Raw genomic sequence first — 25,146 nt, 5'->3', positions numbered from 1 at the left:
TGACCAGTACAGTCACACTGGGCACTATCCTGCAGGGAGCGCCAAAACAGTGCTGTGGAACGGAGCACAAGAGGCGGGGGAACTGAATTTTAGCATCGCACAAGGCACTGCTGAAATTTGAGAGTCCAAATTCCATTGCTGCACCGGCCCTTTGTCTTTGCTGTCCTTTTGGCACCTACTGAGACATTCCCTTTTCAAAACAAAACTTTTTTTCAAAAAAAACCCCCCAAACCCCAAAAGATCTTGCCCAGTCTGCACCTGTACTGGAATTGTTTATAGAAGTTTTGATGGTTTTGACCTTTCATTGTTTGCCACCCTAGGAAAAAAGGTAAAGGTACCCCTGCCCATACGGGCCAGTCTTGACAGACTCTAGGGTTGTGCACCCATCTCACTCAAAGAGGCCAAGGGCCAGCGCTGTCCGAAGACACTTCCGGGTCACGTGGCCAGCATGACATCGCTGCTCTGGCGAGCCAGAGCCGCACACGGAAACGCCGTTTACCTTCCCGCTAGTAAGCGGTCCCTATTTATCTACTTGCTCCCAGGGGTGCTTTCGAACTGCTAGGTTGGCAGGCGCTGGGACCGAACAGCGGGAGCGCACCCCGCCGCAGGGATTCGAACCGCCGACCTTTCGATCGGCAAGCCCTAGGCACTGAGGCTTTAACCCACAGCGCCACCTGCGTCCCACCCTAGGGAAGGGCCATAGCATAAGTGATAGGGCATCTGCTTCAACCCCTGATTCAATCCCTGGTATTTTCAGGTAGGACTCAGAGAGGCTTCCTGATACCCTGGAGAGCTGTTGCCAATCAGAGAATTCTGAGCTAAATAGACCATTGGTGTGACTCAATATAATGAAACTTTCTGTGCTCTTCTGTTCCTATGCCCTGGGCTCCTTTGAGAGGAGGGGTGAGATATAAATTTAAATAATAATGATGAGGATACAGTGGACGCTCAGGTTGCGAACATGATCCAAGCGGGATGCATGTTCGCAACTCGCATCTGCACACGCACGGGTTGCGATCTGGAGCTTCTGCGCATGCGTAAAGTGCGACTTAGCACTTCTGCGCATGCGTGATTGCCGTAACCTGGAAGTGACCCGTTCCGGTACTTCCAGGTTTTGGCAGTCCGCAACCCGAAAAGACGCAACCTGAAGCGGCTGTAACCCAAGGTATGACTGTACTTGTAAATATTGTTAGGTAAATGCGTCGAGATTCTGAAGGTTGCAACAAACGCAGCCACGTCCAAACCAAAGCCATATATTTTCCTTTGTGCCGTTAGAGCTCCGCAGAATGATTTGTCGTTCCTGCTTTAAATGCACTACCAGGTAGGGGAATAGGAGCAGTTAAAGAGTTTAAGGGAGGCAGTAAGCTGGAATAAATCATTGTGTGTCTGTGCCCTTCTCAAATGTAAGTGGACTAAAGCCTACTTTAAAAAAAAAAAAATCTTATTTGAAAAACATAGTTTATAGCCCTTGGCTATATAGCTCAAGAAACAAAACAAATGCCTGCAAATCTGAGAAAGGGTCAAAGGCTCTGAAATTTTGGACAGGAAACAATTGCTGCTTTAGTCCCCTTCTGCTAGGACTGCCTGCTGGTGGGCGATAAAGCAGCCTCTGTGTGCTGAGACGATTTCCCCAGCACTGACTGCTGAGTAGCATTTCGCTCTCATGGCCTTTTTTGCTCCCAGAGTTTGGCCCAGAACTCGCAGAAAGGATTACTGAGTGTGTGCCTAGCTCCCTGCTGAACCAAATATCCCATTAATTGTCTGAAGTGGCTGAGCCAGGCCCCGCAACGAAACAAAAAGCCTTGGCTCTGGGGATGCCAGTATTAGCAGCTTGAAATCTGTTTGTCTGAGTGCAAGCATGTTAGTGTTTGCACCACAGACTACTGAACTAGTCTGAAAACAAATGCAGGGATATATGGCAGCTAAAGGTCAGTGTAAGGGTCTGTAATTGTAAGTCCTCGAGCTCGCATTTTCTCTGCCTGGGGAACAGGAGTGATGCAGTCTCTAAAACCGAGGTATGCTGCCAACAGCCTTCTTTCCCCTCACTTAACCTTGAGGCAAAAGCAATTCAGGTACAGCAAACAAGGGCTACCAAAGTGTTAATTACTGCCAATGTAGTAATCTGCAACCAGTGTGTTCAGACCTGGCACAGCTGAGACTTGGCTGCCTGTGCATGATGGAGAATGAGCAAAACTGAGTAATACTTCAGGGGCAGGGCAGAACCATGCCACAGAGTCTACATATGCGGGGAACCTTTGGCTCTCCAGACGTTTCTGAACTACAACTCCCATCAACCCCAGCAAGCATGGCCAGGGATGATGGGTGCTGGAGTTCAACAACACCTGAAGGGCCAAAGTTCCCCACACCTGCTATAGGTAGAGGGCTGGAGGGGAGTTGTACATATACAGTGGTACCTCGGGTTACAGACGCTTCAGGTTACAGACTCCGCTAACCTAGAAATAGTACCTCGGGTTAATAATGTTGCTTCAGGATGAGAACAGAAATCTTGTGATGGTGGCATGGCGGCAGGCCCCATTAGCTAAAGTGGTATCTCAGGTTAAGAACAGTTTCAGGTTAAGAACAGACCTCCAGAATGAATTAAGTTCTTAACCCAAGGTACAGTACCACTGTACCTGCTTCTCAGCTTAGCATAGCTTTTTTTTATCACCACCAGTAGGAGCAGAGAATTGTAGAACATGGAAACTGATGCAGATGAAACCATCCAAACCCAATGTAATCTTGCACATAATAGGCAGAAGAGGGGATTCTCAGTGAGCAATTGGAGGCTGATCCTTAGCTGCCTTGGTGTTGAAGATGAGAACCTGCCCCTAAACTGTTTCCTCAAGTCTCTCACACTGCAGTGATTTCATCAAAGTCACTTTTGAGCTCCATAGAAATTCTGTGCATAGTAACTTCTGTGTCGTAAGTGATGGTGGTGGTTATTACTAATTTCCCCCTCAATTCAGTGAAACTTTTTAATATAAGCTAATGGTGTCATGATGATGATGATGATGATGATAATTTATAATAATTTATTTATACCCCGCCCATCTGGCTGGGCTTCCCCAGCCACTCTGGGCGGCTCCCAACAGAACACTAAAAACAGAAAAAAACTTCAAACATAAAAAACTTCCCTAAACAGGGCTGCCTTCAGATGTCTTCTAAAAGTCAGATAGTAGTTGATTTCCTTGACATCTGGGGGGAGGGCGTTCCACGGGGTGGGCGCCACTACCGAGAAGGCCTTCTGCCTGGTTCCCTGTAACCTCATGTCTCGCAGTGAGGGAACTGCCAGAAGGCCCTTGGCACTGGACCTCAGTGTCCAGGCTGAACGATGGGGGTGGAGACATTCCTTCAGATATACTGGGCTGAGTATACTAGCATATATGTAAAAAGATTGCTTGACTTCATCATCAAAATATGCCAATTTTGCACATGTCAGTTCCCCTTCCAGTTTTCATTGTTACCAGGTGGATGAATTCTATCATATAAAATCCAGAACTGGCTGATAAGATTTATAGTCTATAACATCTGGAGGGCACCAGGTTTGTGAAAGCTGTCTAAGATCATGTCAGATTACTTAAAAGAACACAGCTGATGTATTAACTAAAGCTAAAAAGAAAAAAAGAAAAAACTTGAATTTGCACTACAGTATTTATATATATATATATAGAATATGAACCACTCTTCTGTTTGGGAGTTGATGTTCTTTGATGCTTACTGGAGAGGTCGAAGCAAAGTAAAATGGTCTCTCCCCGAAAGCATGAAGCTGATCATCAGTGGGAGTCCATTGGTTCTTCTTGGGATGGGCAACTGTAGCAGCTCCTCTGTTCTATGTTCCCTGCAGCCACAACAGCATTCAGAAAGTTCCATGACAAAGGGAATTTAATTACCATTTCAGCACCAGTACAGCAATTTCCATTAGTGGAAACAGAGGCAATTTTCCAGCAAGAATACCCTGTGGTGCTGTTCCTGTGCCACTGGTGGTATTTAATCATGTAGACGGAACGCGAGGAAGCCGCAGTAAGATGCAAGCAGGAAATAATTTGTCTGCTTTCTTTCTAAGCTGAATACATTCAGACTGTTTCATTCCTTTGGCTGAAGAGAATATTGGATGCTGAAGTCCACAGGCTACTTTAGGGTCACCTTCTTCTGGAATTTCACTTGGGTGCCTATATCCATTCAGACCTCACTGGTTTCATCTCGTTTGCCAGCATGTAATTGGTGATGGGAAGGCAAGGAAATTGATGCAGTGTGACATGCTATTTTTCAAGGTTTTCGTCTTGTATCTCCCTGGTTCCATTTGAAAAGGGAAGACCTGCCTTGTATTCTCCCAGGTTTTTAGGGGGAGGATGTTGTATTATTTTTGCCTCCTTTTCTTCCTCTTCTAAACATGATTTGAAATGGATTTGAGGTTATACTGTGTTATTTTCATGGTGCCCCTGTATACCTTGAAGCAGGGCTGTCTTTCCTCTGCTTATATAAGGTTCTTAACCATCTTATTGGACCCATTGGAACTGGTCCATGATGTCTTTTTTGTCATAGGTGGTTTGATGGCTGCTGTTTGGCCAATCAGCACATTGTGCAAAGAGCCTTAAAGATTGCAATGCCTTAGTTCCTTAACTGAATTTTAGTATTATGTTCAAGTGTTCCTACCCTACATTCCTTCCTGATTCTACCATGACCATTTTTGGCCACATTGTGTTATTTTTAGCTGGGCCCTCGTCTGTCCTTTTTACCTGAAGCTTCAGTGAACTTCATAGTTTAGGCTGCGAGTCTCCTTCATTTGTCCTTGCCCAACTTGCAAAACTATTAGGTGTGCTCTGGGAAAGCCCACCTCCCACTTCCCTGCCTATGTTGGAAGGAGGAGAATAGGATCCCGTTGGAAGCAGGAAAGCCATTTCTCTGTTCCCTTGATGCTTTTATGGAACTCAAATTGGCAGCATCACTCTGAGTGGTTGCCTCCTCCATCCTTGCCCTCCTGCTTCCTCCAGCTCTAAACACTTCATTTGTTGTGAGAGGTTCTGGAAGAACAGAGTAGCGATAGCCCAGCTGCAGCTTCTAAGGCAGGGGATCTGTGAAGGGAAGCAGCCCAATCAATGGCTCACAAAAGCAGACTCACAGCTGAGCAATAAAAGCCGTGGGCTGCTCTTGCTGCAGATGCCCCATAAACCTGGTGCATGAAGGCTCTTTTTGTTAGGGATCTGTACTATTCTCATTGCTGGCAGCCCTGGAGGAAGGGACAGGTCCCTTCTCCTTGCTCCAGGGAGAATATTGCCCAGCAATTTAATTGAGGCAGTATTTTACTATCAAAAAGACATGCCAGAGAGAGAGGTAAGATTCGGCCTTTCCGAGAGGAGGCTGGTTCAAAGTGCAGATAAAATAAATAAAAATGTGCAGGTGTTGTTTTATTTGTTGAACGGGATCCAGAAACTTACTCACATGGAACTTGTTTCTGTTTTGGAGAGGACTATATTTCTTAATCAATATATTGTCGTTAGGGAAAACTGATTATTTTTCCACCTTATGGGACCATTGCCCTTTGGCATGCTGTACCAAATGTGGTGTGGGACGCGGGTGGCACTGTGGGTTAAACCACAGAGCCTAGGACTTGCCAATCAGAAGGTCAGTGGTTCGAATCCCCACAACGGGGTGAGCTCCCGTTGTTCGGTCCCTGCTCCTGCCAACCTTGCAGTTCTAAAGCAAGTCAAAGTGCAAGTAGATAAATAGGTACCACTCTGGCGGGAAGTTAAACGGCATTTCCGTGCGCTTCTCTGGTTCGCCAGAAGCGGCTTAGTCATGCTGGCCACATGAAGCTGTACACCGGCTCCCTTGGCCCATAAAGCGAGATGAGCGCCGCAACCCCAGAGTCGGTCACAACTGGACCTAATGGTCAGGGGTCCCTTTACCTTACCAAATGTGGTAGCATGCTCTATCCTTCCCCTGATCTGATGTTGTTATAAGGGGCTTTAGACAACCACATCACGTGTGTTCTTTTAGTGCATGTGGGTGAGGAATCATTTGAACCCTCTTTTGTGACCCTAATTACAATATGCAGATTATACCTATGCAATATACCACTGAGAGGATACTCTTCTGTAAACAATGCACGGGAAGTACAAAAATGGGATGCAGATATCATTTGTGCATCTCTTCCTTGCTCCTTCCAGTGACGTGTCCCAAGTTGCCCCTGCTCTCACTCCTTGCAGTGACTTTTCAGATCTGTAACTTTAGGTGAGCTTGCTACCCAAAGGGGTTTTGCTTTGAATAGCCAGATGGGTTCACACGGCAAGTCTCCATTTTCCTCAGGGATTCCTCCCGCTTTGCACATCTAGAGTAGGCATCATGCAGCTTTTAAGAAAGGAGTGAGCCTCTCATCCAGGTTTTTGTTTTGTTCATAAATATCCCTTCAAGGGCATACCAGCCATCTAAAATATCAGGCATAGGCAAACACGGCCCTCCAGATGTTTTGGGACTACAACTCCCATGATCCCTAGCTAACAGAACCAGTGGTCAGGGATGATGGGAATTGTAGTCCCAAAACATCTGGAGGGCTGAGTTTGCCTGTGCCTGTATTATCTCATGGAGTTACCGTAGATTTGATAGAAGATTATGGAAATAAAAAGAGCAGTATGGAAATGGTACGTTAAATGTTTCTATTGCAAGTTTGGAGTTTTGTATTTTTTATGTTTATTATAATAAACTCTCTAATTATAATTTTTTTAAAAAAAAGATTTGAGTGAGAGCAGAAATTAAGTCATTTTCTTTCTCTCCCTCTCCATGTCTGCGCATTTGCACATATGCACATGTCCATTTACACACACACACACCATGATGCCTTCTAATCCATTCAGAGTGAATTTAATGTTTCATCATTGCCTTTGAACCAAGGCTTGCAGGGATATGTATCGTAGGGGGCATGGATCAAATTCATAACTAACTTTCATCAGATATATACCAATGTAAGGAGAAATTGGAGTCTTTCAAACCTATAGTGCTATAATTTTCTAATGAAGTCTATAGCCAAGTAAGGTCCACTCTGTCATTGTTATCCTATGTTATCCCAGAGTCAGTTTGCCACATTATCTTTGCATCTGCTATTTTATTTTATATCATCTATCTATCTATCTATCTATCTCACAATTTCCAAAACCACATTCACATTAAAATAAAAAAAAATCCCATTCATATATTTCTTTAAAATAAAACAATCATTTATGACTTCCCTTCTTGCCCTTCCCTGGTTCCTTTAATTTTTGCCAAGCCTCCTTATTTGGGACCTCACTCGCCCGCCATTACTGGGTTAACAAAATCCTGGCTGCTTTAGTAGCATACATAAATCAATTGCATCTATTTCTTGTTGCATTGCTACCTATTATTATTGTTATTATTGCTATGTTTATTATTCCACTAACTATTCTAAAAAGTAACTCCCATTTGAGATCCTCGAGAGACAGAGTTCAAGTGGGGCAGTAATGGAGAAATGACTTGTTTATGTTCACGTGGAAAGTGAAGGCAGAGAAGGGCATAAAATCTACCCTCTGATCTTTATTGCACTCACCTGTTCACTCTAACACTTTGTTGAGTCGAGGATGCAGGGCACCCTCCGCCTTATTTGAATTGCATTCTCTAAAGTGCCATATGGGTAGCTTATGTCTCTTTCCCCCCTCACCAAGAGGGCAAATATCTTTAAAAATAAATAAAAAAATCAAAAATCCAAGCAGGGGATCTGTAACCATCTCCAGCTGCCATCTCAGGAAGAAAGAGAAGAATTTACAGTCAACAGTAATCCACTGGGAACCTTTTCTGTACTGGTTTCATTGAATTAAATGAGACACTTTGGCAAGCACTCTTCCTTCACATGTTTGTCTAGTGTGGTTTTTTAAAACAACAACAAAAACCTGAAATTGCCTCTGAGGACTTAACCAGACCTCCGTTTGCCCCACTGCTTCCCTGGGGAAACCGGTAATCTTTAGCGCTGAATTGCAACAAACAGCAATAGTTTCCCCCCCAAATTGCTGTTTGTTCCGATTTCAGCTTTAAAAAATAATGCAGGAGCTTCATTGTTTGTTTATCTGTAGTTTGGCTCTAAGCCAGGCACAGGCAAACTCGGCCCTCCAGATGTTTTGGGACTACAACTCCCATCCTCCCTAGCTAACAGGACCAGTGGTCAGGGATGATGGGAGTTGTAGTCCCAAAACATATGGAAGGCTGAGTTTGCCTATGCCTGCCCTAAGGACTGAAGGGAAGAGGTCAGGTCCTCCCCACTACCCAAGCTTAATGGGGGCAGAGCTCAAGGAGATGCCTTAACAGTGCAGCACATGTAGAAAGACCTGCCACAGGTGGAAACAGTCAGGAGGAAAGACATGGATTGAGAACATGGGCCGGATGCTGTACGTTAGTAGAAAATCCAGGGGCTGCGGTGAAGGGATTTCAGAAGCAAAAGCCGTCAGGGTGTTTGGGAGCCACCAGGAATTCCCACCCTTTCAGGCTCAGAAGAACCATTGCGTAGAGTGAGCACATCAAGAAGGCGGCTGGGGTCAGTGTGGGGATGGTGGTCCATCAGGGCAAACGAAGCACTGCACCCATCTTTTCTAAGCCAGCCCCCACCTACCTGACTTTTTAGAACCAGTCCAGGAGGTGCCAGTACCTGCCAGCTTCCTCCTCCTCAGTTTCAGGTGTGTTTGCATTACTGCCTCAGAGCACAGCGAGGTTGTTGGGTTCTTTTTCGCAGTCCCCACCCCCCATCAGCTGTTGACATGGCACAGTCCCAGCCCGGCCTCTGAATGAATAGCTCTAGCTCTGAGGGTAGGAGGCATGATCAAGTGGTTAGAGCAAAGTGGCTAATTATGAACTATATTCCATTTAGCGAATGGGATTCTGTGCTCAGTCCTGCCTATCAGAACAGCCACTAGAGTGGCTAAATCGCCTTAGTTATCCCTGCCTGCTTATTTGTGTCGTTAAAATTGCTTGTAGGATGCACCCTTCTGAAATCTAGCCCTGCGAAGCACAATATGCTGTTTCAGGCATTTCTGGCTGCGCTCGTTACTCCTCGCCACCCACCACCAGCATGCTTGCCTTTCGCGTTGTTGATTTAGTACTGACTCTTCCCCCTGAAAGAGCAGCTGCATGGCTTCAGAGCAGGGCTTTGTTCCTGCTAGAGATAAATTAGAGGCATCTCTTAGGGAGACTGAATTACCCCAGCGAACCACAGCTTGGAAATAAGGGGATGAAACACCTTTGTCAGGTTCCCTCCTCTCTCCATAGCTGGATGAGGAACGCCGTCCAGCCCCACACGTGATTCCAGATCCTAGCTGGGAAGTCCATCTGGAACAAGTGCTGAGAAAATCCCAGGCTCCTGGTTGCCTAGGCACCAAAAAATGTTCTGTTGGTGCCTAGACAATTTGCAAAGAAAATTCAGTTCTCTGCAGCATTGCTCCCTCAAAACTCTTGTTCAGGTTCTCGGGGAATCCAAACATTTCCCCCGCAAACTGCCCTAGAACTACTACGGTAAAACACACAGCAGTTCAATCCCACCCCCACGCCTGGGCTCGGTGGTATTGCAAATGCCAGCAGACAGATGGATTACACTCTTGCCAGTTTTGGGCCTCGTGGAAACACAGGAGTCAACCGGAGGATATGTGCCTCTCTCTTAGCTGGTAGAAGCAGGGCTGCATCCTTACAGAAAGCCAGGAATCCCACTGCTGGGGTTGAGGAGGCAGGCAAGGGATGCTTATTGCCATGGCGATGGTGTCATGACAAGTTATTTTGCTCCATTTCACGGCATGTGTGGGATTAGAACAGAGAGCGAGCGTTTGTGACTATGCATGTGTGTGCAGCATCTATTGTTTAATGTGCCTACACATAGTTGTATGCTCTCACTCACACACAATATCCTGTCCTATCCTTTCATCTTCCAGCATTTACATGTTCCCATACACTCTCCTATGTACATGCTTTGTCTCATACGCGTATGTGCTTCTTAACATACCATTGTAGCAACCAGTTAAATGCTCCCCCTGGGACTGTATTAGCTAGCTTAAATTGGCAAATTAGCTCTTTTGCATTACAAAGCATCTTGGGCTCCGTGATCTTGATGCCTTTAATATTTCTTTTGTTTATTGACTTCCCCTTTTTGCTGTGAAATTAATTTTTATTGCTCTGATTGTCTCATTTCCCCTTTAATCTTCTGAACGCCAGCTGTCTTCATTATTTTAAAGGAGCTGCCGTACTGGCCTTCAGGATACAACAAGCATTCTCCCTCTTGCTTGTTTCCCCCCTTCTGAAATGTGTGCAGTCTCCAACATCCCTTTATGTTTCAGGAGGCAAAACAGAGGGGGTGCTCAGAACCACCAGAAGTCAGGCCTTCTTCAAAGCAGCTGGCTGCTAGCAGACAGTGGTCTGCCAACCAGGCACTGAGGTCTTACGCACACTTTCTGTTGTTCCATAGGGAAAACCACTCTTTAGTGCTCATTCGGAGCAAACAGCTGTTTGGATTTTCTGCAGGTTGCTATTTGTTCTGATTTAGAGCTAAAGAGAGGGTTTTTCCTGAGAAAGGAGCGAGGCAAGAGGGAAACTGCTTGGATTCATGCTTTCTAGGTAAGGGACAAGCGGAAATGTCCCTCCGTGAATATCCACACTGTCTGAAACTGGCGATAGCTTCTCCCTGAGCATAATGGAAATGACTGTGCTTTTCACCAAACACTGTGTGTGTGCAGCAGGGTGCCATGGGTCCAAACTGAGAAGGACAGGCACCACACTGCTTTCATACAGAGCAGTGAACTATGAACAACAGCGAGCAGTGTAGTGGCTGGAGTTTCAGACTAGGACCTGGAGGACCAGGGTTCAAATCCCTAGTCGCTCTGGGTGACTTTGGGCCAATAACTGTCTCTCAGCCTCACCTACTTCACAGAGATTGCTTGAGAGGGAGAACCATGTGCACCACCTTGAGTTCCTTGCAGAAAAGAAAGAAATCCATTAACAAATTAGAAATCTGAGGTATGTGAGGGAGGTGGATGGAGATCAGCAGGGCTGTGGGAAGTACAGGTAGGGTAACCAGGGGCCTATTTTATGTTAACCCAGCAGCATCCATCGCTGCCCCAACCTGGACAAACTCTACATGTTAAAAGCAGAGGGGAAATGCGCTGTGCACCTCTGTCTCTTGCATGGCACGGTTGCCTCCGACTTCTACTTCTCCTCAGCTTCTCCAGGATGTAGGCCATGTAGGACTAGGCCAGGTAGTCCACATGGGTTGAAGAGCATCTCTGGTTCCTTCTCTTTCCTGTATCATACCTGATCTCTGAGCAGAAGGGAGAGTGAAATGGGGTTGGGAGTGTTTTCTGCGTTCTGTTCCAGGAGTTGGGAAGGAGAGTAACTGACAGACCTTTTGTCTGAGAAAGTGTTTTTTAAGTGTATCTGTTGGAGCAGGGGGCGAACGTGCTTTGGTGCTGTCACAGCAAAAGGGTTCCTTAAGCCCAGAACCTCTGGGCTAACTTTGAGCCTGTAACAAAAGAGGGGGGAAAGGTGAAATTGTAGTCAAGTGCCATCCTGCAGGGTTCTGCTCCTGGATGTCCTTTTTCCCGTCTTCAACTAAATGCTTCCCTTTTAAAAAGAATAAAGTGCATCTCCACCCTTGGCTTTCCCTGCCCTTCCTTTCTAATCTTTCCCCCCTGCTGTGTCCCATTTGTCTCCCTACAGACGGCACTCCCTTGAGTGAGCTCTCCTGGTCTTCCTCTCTGGTGGTTGTGGCTGTTTCCTTCTCTGGGCTGTTCACATTCATCTTCCTCATGTTGGCCTGTCTGTGCTGCAAGAAGGGGGGCATTGGCTTCAAGGTAAGCACTGTGGGAAGCCCACGTCCTCCCTAGGGCTAGCTGTGTAGCAGCACCGGACTTTGCGGTAGGGAGGGAGGTCGTTCTCTGTCTCCTCGGGGTCTGTGATTGCAAGGAAAGGCGTCGGGTGCTCAGCATTGGGCTAGAACTAACCTCCCTCTGGGTAGCCCTTCTTAGAACACCTGTGGCAAGGAGGCAATATTCGTGTGGGAGAGAAGCAGATTTTGGGGGCGCACCCTTGTTCACAAACTCTTGCTGCTCAGAGAAAGCAGGGGCAGAGAGAGAAGTGTGTTTGTGTGTGAAAGAGAGAGGGCAGCAGGTAAAGGGTCTTAGCTGTGACAGGAATCAGCAAGGAATTCAGTATGGACTGAAGATGAAATGGGGTGGGCAAGGTTAGTGAGCAGCAACATCCTCCAACAAAGCCCGGTGTCAGGGGCTTGCTGAGAATCATAGAGTTGGAAGGGACCACAAGGGTCATCTAGTCCAACCCCCTGCAATGCAGGAATCTTTCGCCCAATGTGGGGCTCGAACCTGTGACCCTGAGGTTGAGAACCTCACGCTCTATCAACTGAGCTATCCCACTGCAGTAGCGAGTCTTGGAACACAGCAAGGGATGCTTGTCTGGCATTCTGTTGGATGTGGGGGTGTTGGGGTTGAAGGCGACCCTGTTGAGTCCTAACCAACCCAGAAGAAGAGGCAGGTGAGCAGGTGAAAACATAGGAAGTTGCCTTACTCCGTTCAGACTGTTGTCTGCCTAGGCCTGAGTGCCAGCAGCTCACCAGGGTCTCAGGAGGGCCATTGACACCTGCTTCCTGAGCCTTTTAAATGGAGAGGCCAGAGAGTGATCCTGGGACTTTCCACATGAAATGCAAGTGCTCTTCCAGTGAAATAACAGCTTCTGCTGTTGGGCCCAGAGGCAGCGGGCTTCAGTGCGATGGCTGCTGTTTCCCTGAGGCACTGTGTCAGAATTTAGACCAGGTACACCAATGCCCTTTTTCGTACGTGCGACAAAGGAACACTCCTGCAAGTGGGGCGATTTAGTAAATCAGAGCTGTCTTTAAAGCCTCCAGGAAGGGCAGTAGCAGTGGGGATTTTTGGTGGGGAGGAGGGCATTCTCTCTGGAAGCCTCCTTTGCACAGTCTGGTGCCGTGCTGTGAGGAGCAGGTAAGAAGAGGCCACAAAATATGAAAAAGCACACAAAGAGAGTAGCAAAAGTCCATAGGTGCGCTTGAAACAACATCAAAGCGTGTTTCAGGTCTGATGGCTCTTCATCAGCAGCAACCAAACAAGTTTTAATGAGGAGATAAGTGTTTCTGCAAACTATCTGCCTTAACACACTCTTCCGTGCACACCTTTTGCAGGTAAGGGCACAAACTCCCAAGGCGCTTTCCTCTCCCTGACAGCATAAGCTCTGTCGACTTCTAACGGGGAGCTCAATGGTGCAGTAGGCATTTCAGGGTACTGAGATGGCCTAAGACAGGGGTCCCCAAACTAAGGTCCACGGGCTGGATAAGGCCCGAGGGACTCGTTTATCCAGCCCGCGGCGAGCCCCACCACTCACTCTTACCGGCGCTGTGCTGTGCAGCTGCCCACTTCCGGGTCGGAGGAGCACCGGAAACAGCTTGTGCGCATGCGCGTTATTTCCGATGCACATCTGGGTTGGAGGAGGCCTGTGCACATGCACACAAGCTACTTCCGGTGCTCCTCCAACCTGGAAGTGTGCCAGAAATAGCATGTGCACATGTGTATGGGACACACTCCCCCGCCCTCTGGCCCGCCACGTGATCGGCGCTAGAGACACTGGCCCAAGGTGCGGTAAGTTTGCTGACCCCTGTCCTAAGAGGAAGGACCTCTTTTTTTTTGCCTCTTGTCTTGAAGGAAATACATGAGTCTTAGTTTGTGAGCCACGCATGACATCCCCTTCTTTCTAGAGTAGTGGCAGGGTGTCCCTTCTTAAATTCCCAGGCTGGCTGGCATCCTTGTCCAGTCTTGGCGGTGGCCGGCCCTGGAATGCCCCACTAGGGAGTGGGCAGTGCCAGCCTGACCTCACAGGCACAGAATGTGCTGGAGAAATGTGTTGCTGAGATTCTTGTGGGGGCTCTTGGCAGCCAGGCGGCGGTGCAGCCGTGGGGTGCTGGAATGGAAGCTATGGACAGTCCCGTGGGCTGGCGGCTGTGCAGCACCGGCCAGGTTTTGCCGTGGGAACAATGAGGCACTTCAGAGGCCCCTACGCTGCCTATATAGGGGGCGCAGGGAGGGTTTGCAAAGCAGCCTCCATGCTTTCCCCGTGGAAATGCTGCGGCAGCGCAAGGGCGTCATGGCACAAGGGTGATGCTCACCCTTTCCTACCTGGTTGCCGGGGCAGCCTTCGGTGGGATAAAGTCCATCCAGGTAACTGGAAGTGCCTACTTGGCTTTTGCACGGAGTGAATGGGGAGGTGGGAGATGCTGCGGCCACAAATTGCAGACGGGGTGTGTGTGCATGTGTGGATGGGGAGGTGGGGAGGTGGGCGCATTGAACTTCGCGTGCTATTGCCGGGGTTGGTGGTGTTGAAGGGCACTTCAGGGAGGGTGCATTTATTAACACTCTTTCTCTGGGCACTCTTGCCTAGAGCTGGAGAAGCGAATCCCGGGAGAAGAGGCTGAGGATGGTTTTGAGGTGTCTGCCCTGCACGGGGGCCAGCACAGTGCCAAAAACAGCCTGTAATGTAGAACTGGGGAACCCTGGGCAGCCCTCCCCCTGCCCCCTGACCAAGGTGAGGCTGCTTCTCCCTCAACTGTATTTATGACTGTGTCTCTCTCACTGGGGGCAGGGTGGAAGGAGCAGAGCAGCCGCCACTGGCCACACAAGCCGAAACAAAAGCATGGGACAACAAGCGTCCGTCCAAGGGCGGGGTGGGCGCAGTGGGCTGCGTTACTCTGCATTCAGGTCCCCTGGGGCTTCCTAGCTTTCCCATGCAGAAATAGGACTGGGGGCAGAGGCCTGGAAGGTGTAGCGCCGGCCATTAACCTGCCCCCTAGCCCAGCCTTGTGCCCTCCAGATGCTGTTGGTTCCCAACTCCCATCAGCCCCAGCCAGCATGGCCAAGGGTCAGGGATGCTGGGAGTTGTAGTCCAGCAAAAAGCCAACAAATGGACACCAGGTGGGGAAAGCCAGCCTTAAACCTTTGTCGCTTTGCCTATGGGACTGAGCTCCATCTCTTGAGTCTGCAGAGAATCCTGGGCAGATGATGCTTTGCCAGTTTTTGCTGCTTCTGTCCTTGTTCATCAAAGCTTTTCTTGCCAGCTGCACCGCTCATGGAGCGCCTGTGTTTCCAAAGGGAATTGAAAATTGGCTGCCATTAAATGTCCTAGGAGCTGTTGCCCTGGAACCGTGAAACCAAGCTTGAGCTAGCAAACCGCCAATTCTCAATTTGTGTTTGTGTGTGTGTGTGTGTAAAGAAAGAGTGCGAGTAAGTGCACTGCTATCTCTGTCACCCCACCCCCTAAGTTTTAGTGTTTGGATCTGGACGGGAGCGTATGAGCAGCTGCGCCCTTCGCATGGCTGTGGCATGGTTCATGCGTGTGCTCAACGGTGTATGTGGCTGCTTGAAGTTGAATTGCACCTGCACAGTCCCAGATGGCAAGGCTGTTTGCATGAAGCGGCTTCCCCATGCAGCTATCCCCTCTACAAGAACAGGGTATGGCTGAAGCTGTCCCGTCTGAGCGGAGGGAGGTGTGCTTCACACAAGTGGCTGGCTGGCTGGCTGGCTGGCTGGCTGGCTGGCTGGCTGGCTGGCTGGCTTGCTTGCTTGCTTGCTTGCTTGCTTGCTTGCTTGCTTGCCTGCTTGCTATTTCATAGAGCTGCATTCTGCAACTCCCATTTCAAGCTGTTATACCATAGGGATGAGCCAGGCCCGTGTGTGCGAGAGGGCTCTATAGGTCTGTGTTACTGGCCAGTGTTTACTCTCCTCTTGCATATGGACACTACAGAGACTCCTAACAGTAACTCCCTCCCCCAGCGAACTCCATTAATTGTTGTGGGATGGGGGTGGGGGGTAGCGGAGGAGACGGGAAAAGAATTAGGTAATCTCTAACAGAGAATTCGAAGCAAACTTTTCAAAGGGCATTTCCCCATTGTCTTGGGTTGACAATTAAAATGGTTAAAGCCAATATTGGTTTTAGTGCAAATTGGGCATATGTATGAGACGGCTGTGCTTAGTGCTTTTGTTTTTCCATTGTGTGTAGCTCAAGGATGTTTATACATGTATTCCTCCCCTGGCTGTTTATGGGATGGGGGAATGTGTGTGCCTGTTCCTCCCCACCTGTGTGCTTGCTCCCTTTTAAGCGTACAGAAGAACGCAAGGGAGTTGCCACCCACCACCTGGGTGTATTTTGGAACTAGGAAGCTGCCTTCTACCAGGTTGGGATAAAGAACAATGGCAGCAAAGATCCTTAGAATCCAAGACATGAACAATGGCAAGACCCAGAATATGAAAATTGTATTTCATTATTCTTATGAGTAAGGTAAACTACATCAGCGAAGGTACAGAAACACAAAGCCAAATGATACAAATCGGAGGAAAGCATGCCAGTAGAGAAAAATCCATTTTGCCTGCTCAATCTTTTTCAATTCTGCTTTCTCAATAGTCAGAATTGACTTTTTATCTACCTGTCTGCCGTCTTCTGAATTATATTATTTAGTTTTGTGTTTCTGTATCTTCCTTGGTGCAGTTTATGTTTTATAGATCACCATTATAATACAGTGGATTTTTTTATATAGTCTGGGCCTTGTAATTGTGTATGCTTTGCTTCACATAATGTTGGACTATTGGTCCATCTAGCTTATCTCATGCCAGCTGGCTGCATCTTTCCAAAATTCCAGGCAGGCAGCCTTTCCCCTCCTTACCTAGAAATGCCAGAGATTGAACCTGGCACCTTTGGCATGCAGAGCAGGTGCTCTGCTACAGAGCCTCAACTCGTCCCTTATTTATGGGTTCAGTACATGTATCTGTGCCTCCTCATCTGTGTTTGAGATGGCACCGATGATGACAGTGATGAAGATGTTATAGAAGAGTAATGATTGCTTCACATGCATTATTGCAATAATCCTTACGTGACTGGCATTACACGTATAATGATGGGGAATGCATGCTTCCACCCTTCCCTTTTCTACATGTGTATAAAAATGTTTCCTTGCCCTGTGCTGGGCTCCTTTTTCTCTCTCCCTATCTGTCTTGCCCACCCCTATCCCCCACCCCAGGAATTTGATAATGCCGAGGGAGAAGAGTATGCTAGTGAATTCTCAGCCCAGGGCTCACCCGCTACCCAGAATGGCCCAGAGGTTTACATTCTGCCTCTCACCGAAGTCTCCTTGCCCATGTCCAGGCAACCTGGGCGCTCAGGTAAGTTGCTGAACCCTCTGCATTTCGGATTTTGTCCACCCTTTCAGTTTTAGCAACGGTGCACATTTGCAACATGCAGAATAAGAGCATGGCCTTCGATTTTCACACGGATAACCAAACCCGGAATCTCCATTCTTGCAATAATGAGCACGGAACAGAAGTTCTGTTCTTGCAATAATGAGTATGGATTAGAATCCCCCCCCCCCCACAAAAGTGGGCAGAAAACTCCTTCCTTTAACCTTCGTGATTTTGCACTGTTCACTATGGTTGAAAAGATGTAATGGGTTGCCTGTGTGCACCCTCAAAGCAACTATGTACTGACACATTTATTATGGCACTAACACATTTGTTATGACATACGCTTTCCTTGATTAGATTGCCATGATAAATGTGTTAGTCTTTCAAGACTCTCTTTTGTTTTTGTTGCAAGAGGCTACTAATACAGCTACCACCCTCTGGAAGTTTTCGCCATGCCCATTCAGTGATCTTACATATGAGTTGTTTCCTAGAGGAAGCTGTCACAGGTGTGCAGAGAAAAGTGAAGCAGGTGCAGTAGTGGTCACTACTATCGTTACCTGGTGCTTTTTGTAGAGTGACATAAATGAGAAGCCAAAGCCCAGCCTGCCCCAGGAGCTTACAGCCTCAAGAGAAGAGGCAGATGTGATCAGAAGAACGTGGACAGTGGAATTACACATTTTTATTTTATTTTAAAAACCTCTGACCTCAGGCTTAAACATGTGATCTGCTGAAGAGTTGGAAGAAATGCAAAGCAGATTAGATGTTGTCTTTTGTAGGCATAGGAAGATGCAAAATCTAGAGCTGTGCAGAGCATACAATCAGAACGCCAGATGTTCCGTGCAACACAGAAGCTCTCGTCCTTTTGCCAAAATATGTCAGTCCAAGAAAAATACACCTTAAGCTGTTGTATATTCTGTCTCATCCCACCGGGACTTAAGGCAGCAACAATTGCCCCTAATGAGCAGGCGATCTTAAAGCGGCCAAAACAAGGCAGTATGCTTACGATGGTATGGATCCAAAGGTCACCATAGGGGGGTGCAACATCTGGGTTTCCCCAAGTGTCCATCCCCCCACCTCCCAGCAAGATAAAAGTTCCAAGAGATCCCTTCTGTCTGCAGCCCTTTTAGCTCAGCTGTCTGCCATATATTGCAAGGCTCCCCCCCACTCGCCTTCTCCTCCACACAATGGATGGTCTCATTCCTGCTGCCCACAGCCCACTTGCAGCTGCTTGGTGGATACTGTGTCTGGGTGGATCAAGTCCTCGTTCCAGTCATGGAGTTCGGTTCCCTTCGCCCACATCTATCCTCTATGATGTAGATGCTTCTGTTGGCACTCACAGCAGCTGCAGCAGAGGGGGGCCGGCAGGGTTGGTTTTACGTGCGCAGTGTGCGGGTTTGTTTGCAACTTCCTGGGAGCTGCTTTCTGCCCCTCCAAGGCCCTGCCATACATGAGTTGTTCTTCACCAGAGGCATTTTCACATCTGAAAGAGTCTGTATGCAGTGCGTATTGTATGACGGCACCTGCCAGTTATGCGTTTGGGGGCTTTTGCTTCCCCCGCGCCTACTTCAGAATCCTCTGCCTGCCCCCCCCCCCCGGGAAGATACAGTGGTACCTCGGGTTACATACGCTTCAGGTTACAGACGCTTCAGGTTACAGACTCTGCTAACCCAGAAACAGTACCTCGGGTTAAGAACTTTGCTTCAGGATGAGAACAGAAATCGTGCTCCGGCGGCAGCAGGAGGCCCCATTAGCTAAAGTGGTGCTTCAGGTTAAAAACAGTTTCAGGTTAAGAACGGACCTCCGGAATGAATTAAGTACTTAAGCTGAGGTACCACTGTACTCCAAATCCAGCATGGAAAAGCTCCGGTGCAAGAGCGCCAGGTGAAAGTGCCGGGAGCAGAAGTGGCAGCATCTGACCTTCTTTAGTTAAGCACCGAGCAGCCCACGTTTCAGGCGCTGGTGCTTTTTGCCTACTTCCACACCAGATGCAACACTCTGCTGCTGTTGTTTCATTCCCCCTTTAACTAGTATCTTCCGGATTGTTCCGGCTTCTTAGATGGGCACCCCAGCCAGTGACTCGGCAGTGCCACCTTGTGGGTTCGGGATGGCAGGGCAACCCCCCCTTTAGGCCGTGGCGGGGTGGGGTGGAGGTGGCAGGGGAGGAAATGGGACACAAAATAGGAATGCAGGGCACTTTTTTCCTAAACGGGGTGCGGTACCTGAAAAGCAGGCATTCTGACCTAGGCACCCAGGCTCCCTCCATGATCAGGCAAGGCAGGGAACAGGGAGATAGGCCATCTCCAAGCCTCAGTGTAGGTGTTTGAAGTCACTCCCTGCTCCTGTGGCCTGAGATCACTTCCTCTCCTCCGCTACCTCTGGAGACAAAGGCCTTTTGGTCCCCAAGTCCCACAGGCCCCGCATTCCTTCCCATGTGACATAGCGAAGGAATCCAAGGCTTGCTCTGCTGTGTGGGATTGAGCCAGCTAGCTGGACAGCGACTCCCCTCTGCTTTGCCCACACAATTCTTGCCTGGTGCGGCCCTGCTGTGCACTAAATGGGCCTTCAGAGAATGGGTCCAGTGTCCAGATACAGCCATCGCCGCTGGGCGCAACAATGGGGCCTTTGCTTCTCCGTGTGATGGGGAGCAGTGGCGTCTGGCACTGAGGGGGCGAAGGGGTGGCACCGCCTGCTTTTTTGGGGGGAGGAGGGACATGGGACTGCCCAGAAGGGTGGACACGACACAGCCACTTTCTGCTGCCTGGAGGCTTGGAAGTTCGCCTGTCTCTAGCAGAAGGCTCCTCCTGCGTATATGCGTTTGAGAGAGAGTCTCGCTCACCTTCAGTCCTGGATCTACCAACGGGGTAGAGATGCAGCAAAGTCACGTAGCCTGGCCTCAGGAGCAGCTGAGGTGTCCGCTTCTCTCTGCGGATCCCCGTGTGCCTGATCCTTTGGGAAGCTTCCTGCCCCAGACCCTGCTCTTCTGCGGAAAGTTAGGATGAGGCAGCAGGCAGGGAACAAGCTGGCAAGGCATGCAGAACTTCAAACCGCTCTGTATGCTCCTTCACAGTGCAGCTGCTCAAATCCACTGACCTGGGACGCCATAGCCTGCTATACCTCAAGGAAATTGGCCATGGATGGTTTGGCAAGGTAAGCACCTCACCTGAGACTGATCCCATATTGTTGATCCCATATTGTTGATTTATTTAAGGAATAGATTAGGTTTGACACCCCTGTCAGAGATGACAATTAACAGCCCTTTGTATATTTATTTATATTGCCTGCCTGCCTACTTACTTTTTGGCATCTGTTTTTTTTTAAATAGTGCCTGCCTCAGTGACCCCAAAGCCAATTGTAAGAGCTGGCCATGGGGTGCCCCTAACTGGACATGGGTTGTGTCCCAGGTCCTTGCAAATGCTGGTGGAGTGTAGAGCAAGGAGAGGCCTCTTTTTCATGTTACATTTTAAACTTAAGTAAGATGCCTTGAAAGAGGGAGAAGGCAAATTGTTTAATCTGTTGAAATGTAGTGTGCAATAACTTCAGCTCAGGTCTGGGGCTTGGCGGGGGGGGGGGGGGAATGTAGGCCTGAGAATGCTGAGCCTGTTCATAGTTTTCCCCGAGTTGCTTTTGTCACTTGGGGAGTTATCCCATTTGCTCAAGCAGTTGGACACAACTCACATTGTGATTGCTGAAACAGCATCAGAAACCATGGGTCTGCATACCCCTCGGCTTATGCGTTGGCTCGGTCGAGAGGATGGATGACATGGAAAAGTGGGGAGGGGGTGGGGAATTGAGAGCAGGGAGGGGAAATAAATTTCTTATATTCACTGGAGAATTACAATGGACCAGAAGCTTAGATTTGAGCTGCAGCTGCAGTGGTCACCTGCTAGGCTGCTCACCTGGCATTTTGCAACAGCCTTGCTATCTTAACAGATACTGAGAGATAATGGCACTTCCTGGCCCATGCAGTGGCACTGCCCTATAGCAGGAGCCCAAGGTCCCAGTCCAACAGGCTAATGCCCTCTGTCTCTCCCATCCCAGGTGTTCCTCGGTGAGGTGAATGCAGGGCTGAGCAGCACTCAGGTGGTAGTGAAGGAACTCAAAGCCAGTGCCAGTGTTCAAGATCAGATGCAGTTCCTGGAAGAGGCCCAGCCTTACAGGTAAGTTCCCCAGGGCCTTTCTGCAATAAGAAACATCGTTGTTGTTTTTAATTGCTGTATTTGTACTCCCAGGTGTGTGCTTGTGGGATTTGCTGTCTCAGGTGTCAAAGTAACTTGGCCAAATTTGGGTGCTATGCACTTTGTCCTGGGGAAGTGGCTCCACTTGCTGTTCCACCTGAGGCAGTGGAACGTCTTGGGCCGGCCCTATTGATGACCTTGGCCAGGAGAGAAAGATTATAAGAGGACCTGTGTTATGTGGCTTGGGGTTTTAAGTCTTCCCTTGAGCCAGAGTGGAAATGTGCTTCTGGAAACTTGCTTGCCTTCTAAATAAGTACCACTTTCCCATGGATGTGCCCAGAGAAACTTGACAATGTTAAAGAATAAAACTATATAAGACGATCGTAAGAGCTATTCATTCATCCTCCCCCCCCCCACACTCTACCTTAATTTCCATGCCCATTTGGGAGAACACAGATGAGCCCCCATTGACCCGTTCCCCTTCCTGCAGGTCCCTGCCACCATTCCTGAATGTTGTGGGGGCTCAGTTGCCTGTAGCAGGGAGCTTGCTCTGCTTGACTAGGCTCTCTGTACTATTTAGACCCTGACACATTGCAGTGTTGTCCTTGTATACAACACAATGACCAAAACAAACTACAAGCAGTGAGATACACCCTGTAGAATCAACCCTGTAGAATCAACCAACAATGAAAACTAGCAGCAGATTTTGGAACTAAAAAATGTCGAAACCAGTGGCAGAAGTAGTTAAGGCATTACAAATGTAAAATCCTAGTAAAAATGATGGCGTCAACTTATTATACAAGACATTTAGACGGAGCTTGACTGATCTCAAATGCTTACTGTATAGCCCAGTTGCCCAAAGGTGTGTGCTTGGGAATTTTTGTTAGCACCGTGCAGGACTTACATCTAAAATGTGTTTTTTCTCTTTCCTGATAACTTCAAAGTATCCTTGCACCTTTTCCCACACACAATTAATCCAGTATAATTAATATTTCCTGGTTTTGTGTCATTGGCCCCCAAGGTATTAACACGCTTGAGGCACCGGAGGAAAATGTACTCCTTCTAAGCAACCCAATTCTCTGTATCACCTGCCGGGAAAGCTGTTCTGTGTTAAAACGATTTGCAGCGTATACCCCCGGGCTGGAAGGAAGTCAAAGGGGCTGCCTTTTGGATTCGAGAGGCATTGTCCGGGGGAAGGGGAGGGATGGGACAGTGCTGGGAAAGCGATGAATTACCGTACCGACTCATGAACAAACTCCCCTATTGTCCTTGGCCGTGCTGTGGTGGCTGGCACAGCTTAGGACCCATTTATTCGCGGACAGTACAGGGCTGTGCCATAGGAGCCCCTCCCTGTCCCCGCATGAACCTATTGTGTGAGTTGTTTGGAAAGGAGGGGAGAGGAGAGCACACCCTGGAGCAAATCTCTCTTTCTCAGCTAAGCTACTTGGGGCTTCACCTGTAGGCCCAGCCTGCTTCTTCTTGGCTGCCCTGGCCCCAATGGCTTCCCTAAGGATCCTCCTATCACCTTGCTCCCTGAGTCTCCTTTTCCTTTGATCTGCAGTGCTGCTGATGCAATTCCCTGCCTGGACTCTTTCCTTTCTCCTCCTCCCCTTTCAGTCCCATTTCACTCTCCTGCTTTCTCTCCTGCTCCCCCCCTGTTTCACAGGGCACTCCAGCATACCAATCTCCTGCAGTGCCTGGCCCAGTGTGCAGAAGTGACGCCCTACCTGCTGGTGATGGAGTTCTGCCCATTGGTGAGTCATTGCTAGAGGGGAGTTGCACACTTCCTCTCCATCCCCCACCCCACCCCCCAAAAACCCCTGCTGCTGTGGGCCTCCCCTGAGCTTTGGGGGGCAGGTAAGCAACAAGACTGTGGCTGGCCGAGAGCCAAATCCTTGCTTAGGTTCATGCCGTATCTCTCTCCTGACTCTCGCTTGGGTCACGTGAAACCATTTGCTCACTTCCAGAGGTTTTTTTTTTCTTCTGTTGAGTTCTTTGGGGGAATCTGTGGCTCCCTGGGTAATGTTAGACTCCAGTTCCCATCATCCCTAATGGTCAGGAATGATGGGAGTTGCCGTTCAATAACATCCGGAAGGACACAAGGTTCTGTGTGCCAGGTGTATGTACTCTCTCCCAAATATGCTTTGTTTTACCTAGTTTGATGGAAGGGACGCGGGTGGCGCTGTGGGTTAAACCACAGAGCCTAGGACTTGCCGATCAGAAGGTCAGCGGTTCGAATCCCCACGACAGGGTGTACGTCCCTGCTCCTGCTGTACGTCCCTGCTCCTGCCAACCTAGCAGTTTGAAAACACATCAAAAGTGCAAGTAGATAAATAGGTACTGCTCTGGCAGGAAGGTAAACAGCGTTTCTGTGCGCTGCTCTGGTTCACCAGAAGTGGCTTAGTCATGCTGGCCACATGACCTGGAAGCTGTACATCGGCTTCCTCGGCCAATAAAGCAAGATGAGCGCCGCAACCCCAGAGTCGGTCACGACTGGACCTAATGGTGAGGGGTCCTTTTACCTTTACCTAGTTTGATGGTGGGTGGATGCTCCTACTTTAGATACAGGGTTTGACTGAGAGACCATTGCATCTTTGAATTCTGTGGTGTATTTTTTCCTCTGTGGGGTACTGACGGTTTAGTGTAGGGCTGGGTAAACCTCTTCCCTGCTCCTGCCACTCAGATGTTGCTGGACTCTCACTCCCATCCACCCCTGGTCCATTGGTCATGCTGGCTTGAGCTGATGGAAATTGGAGTCCAGCAACACCTGGAGGACCACAGACTTCCCTATCCCTGGGTTTGGTGCACATGGCTCTCCCTCACCTTGGGCCTTCTTTGGGGCTTGGCTCCCACCCCCTTGGCTGCATTGCAGAGATGCTTTCTCTCTCTTGTTCTCCTCCAACCCACCCAATTGAGACCGCACAAGAAAGGTCTGTAGGCAGTGGTGCCCATGGGTAACGTTGTTGCTGCTGCTGCCACCCTGACAGGGTGACCTGAAGGGCTACCTGCGGAGCTGCCATGCGGCCGAGGCACTGGCACCGGATCCTCTCACCTTGCAACGTATGGCCTGCGAGGTGTCCTGCGGCCTGATGCATCTTCACCGCAACAACTACGTGCACAGGTGAGTCAGAGTTCCTGTCTCGTTCCTTTGCCACACTTTCACATGGGAGTGTGTGGAGAAGGGGTGGGGAAGAATCCTGGGAAAGGGGCCCAGTTCTTCATTGGGGTTGACAAGGGAGCACCAGTGGTATCAGTAAAGCGCTAAGCCCAAAGTGCAGCAGGAAATAAAATGGGATGTGCATGCAGTGGTTCACAGAGCAGCAGGTGTCAAAGCCACCCTGTGGAAGTTGTTGTATTCCATGCCAGACCATTGGTCCATATAGCTCAGTTTTGTCTACACCAGTGTTTCCCAAACTTGGGTCTCCAGGTGGTTTTTTTGGACTACAACTCCCATCACCCCTAGCTGGTCAGGGATGGTGGGAATTGTAGTCCAAAAACCAGCTGGACTGGAGACCCAAGTTTGGGGAACACTGGTCTACACCGACTTGCAGCAGCTCTTTGTCATTTTAGACAGGAGTATTTGCCAGCCCTACTTAGGAGGCCTGAACTTGGAATCTGCTGCACCCAATTCCACCACTGATGATCTCTTTCCATATGACGGTGTTGCCATGTTTATGAATGCAGCATGAGGTGGGGTGTTTGGTTCCTGGTGGCTGGAGGTGGATGTGGTGATGATCCACAGAAGC

At 48.8% G+C, this 25,146-nt stretch overlaps 1 protein-coding gene across 6 annotated transcripts in view; it reads left to right on the top strand.

Annotated features, from left to right (window-relative positions):
• Window positions 1–25,146, top strand: part of AATK (apoptosis associated tyrosine kinase) — an 85,237-nt gene that overhangs the window by 42,375 nt on the left and 17,716 nt on the right. For 4 of the 6 annotated variants that reach the window (XM_083427272.1, XM_083427274.1, XM_083427271.1 and 1 more), the window contains exons 2-8: window positions 11,695–11,828; window positions 14,437–14,580; window positions 17,066–17,207; window positions 20,293–20,372; window positions 21,264–21,382; window positions 23,067–23,154; window positions 24,388–24,521. In XM_083427272.1, the coding sequence (XP_083283398.1) occupies window positions 11,695–11,828; window positions 14,437–14,580; window positions 17,066–17,207; window positions 20,293–20,372; window positions 21,264–21,382; window positions 23,067–23,154; window positions 24,388–24,521 (841 nt within the window). Of the gene's footprint in view, window positions 1–11,694; window positions 11,829–14,053; window positions 14,217–14,436; window positions 14,581–17,065; window positions 17,208–20,292; window positions 20,373–21,263; window positions 21,383–23,066; window positions 23,155–24,387; window positions 24,522–25,146 lie in introns of those variants that run through there. The other 2 variants (XM_083427273.1, XM_083427275.1) reach the window with 2 other exon arrangements.

Source organism: Podarcis tiliguerta, assembly GCF_965153285.1.
Source record: "Podarcis tiliguerta genome assembly, chromosome: 2".
Lineage (NCBI taxonomy): Eukaryota > Metazoa > Chordata > Lepidosauria > Squamata > Lacertidae > Podarcis > Podarcis tiliguerta.
The sequence above is the reverse complement of the archived record's forward strand: the minus strand, read 5'-3'. Positions and strand labels throughout refer to the sequence as shown.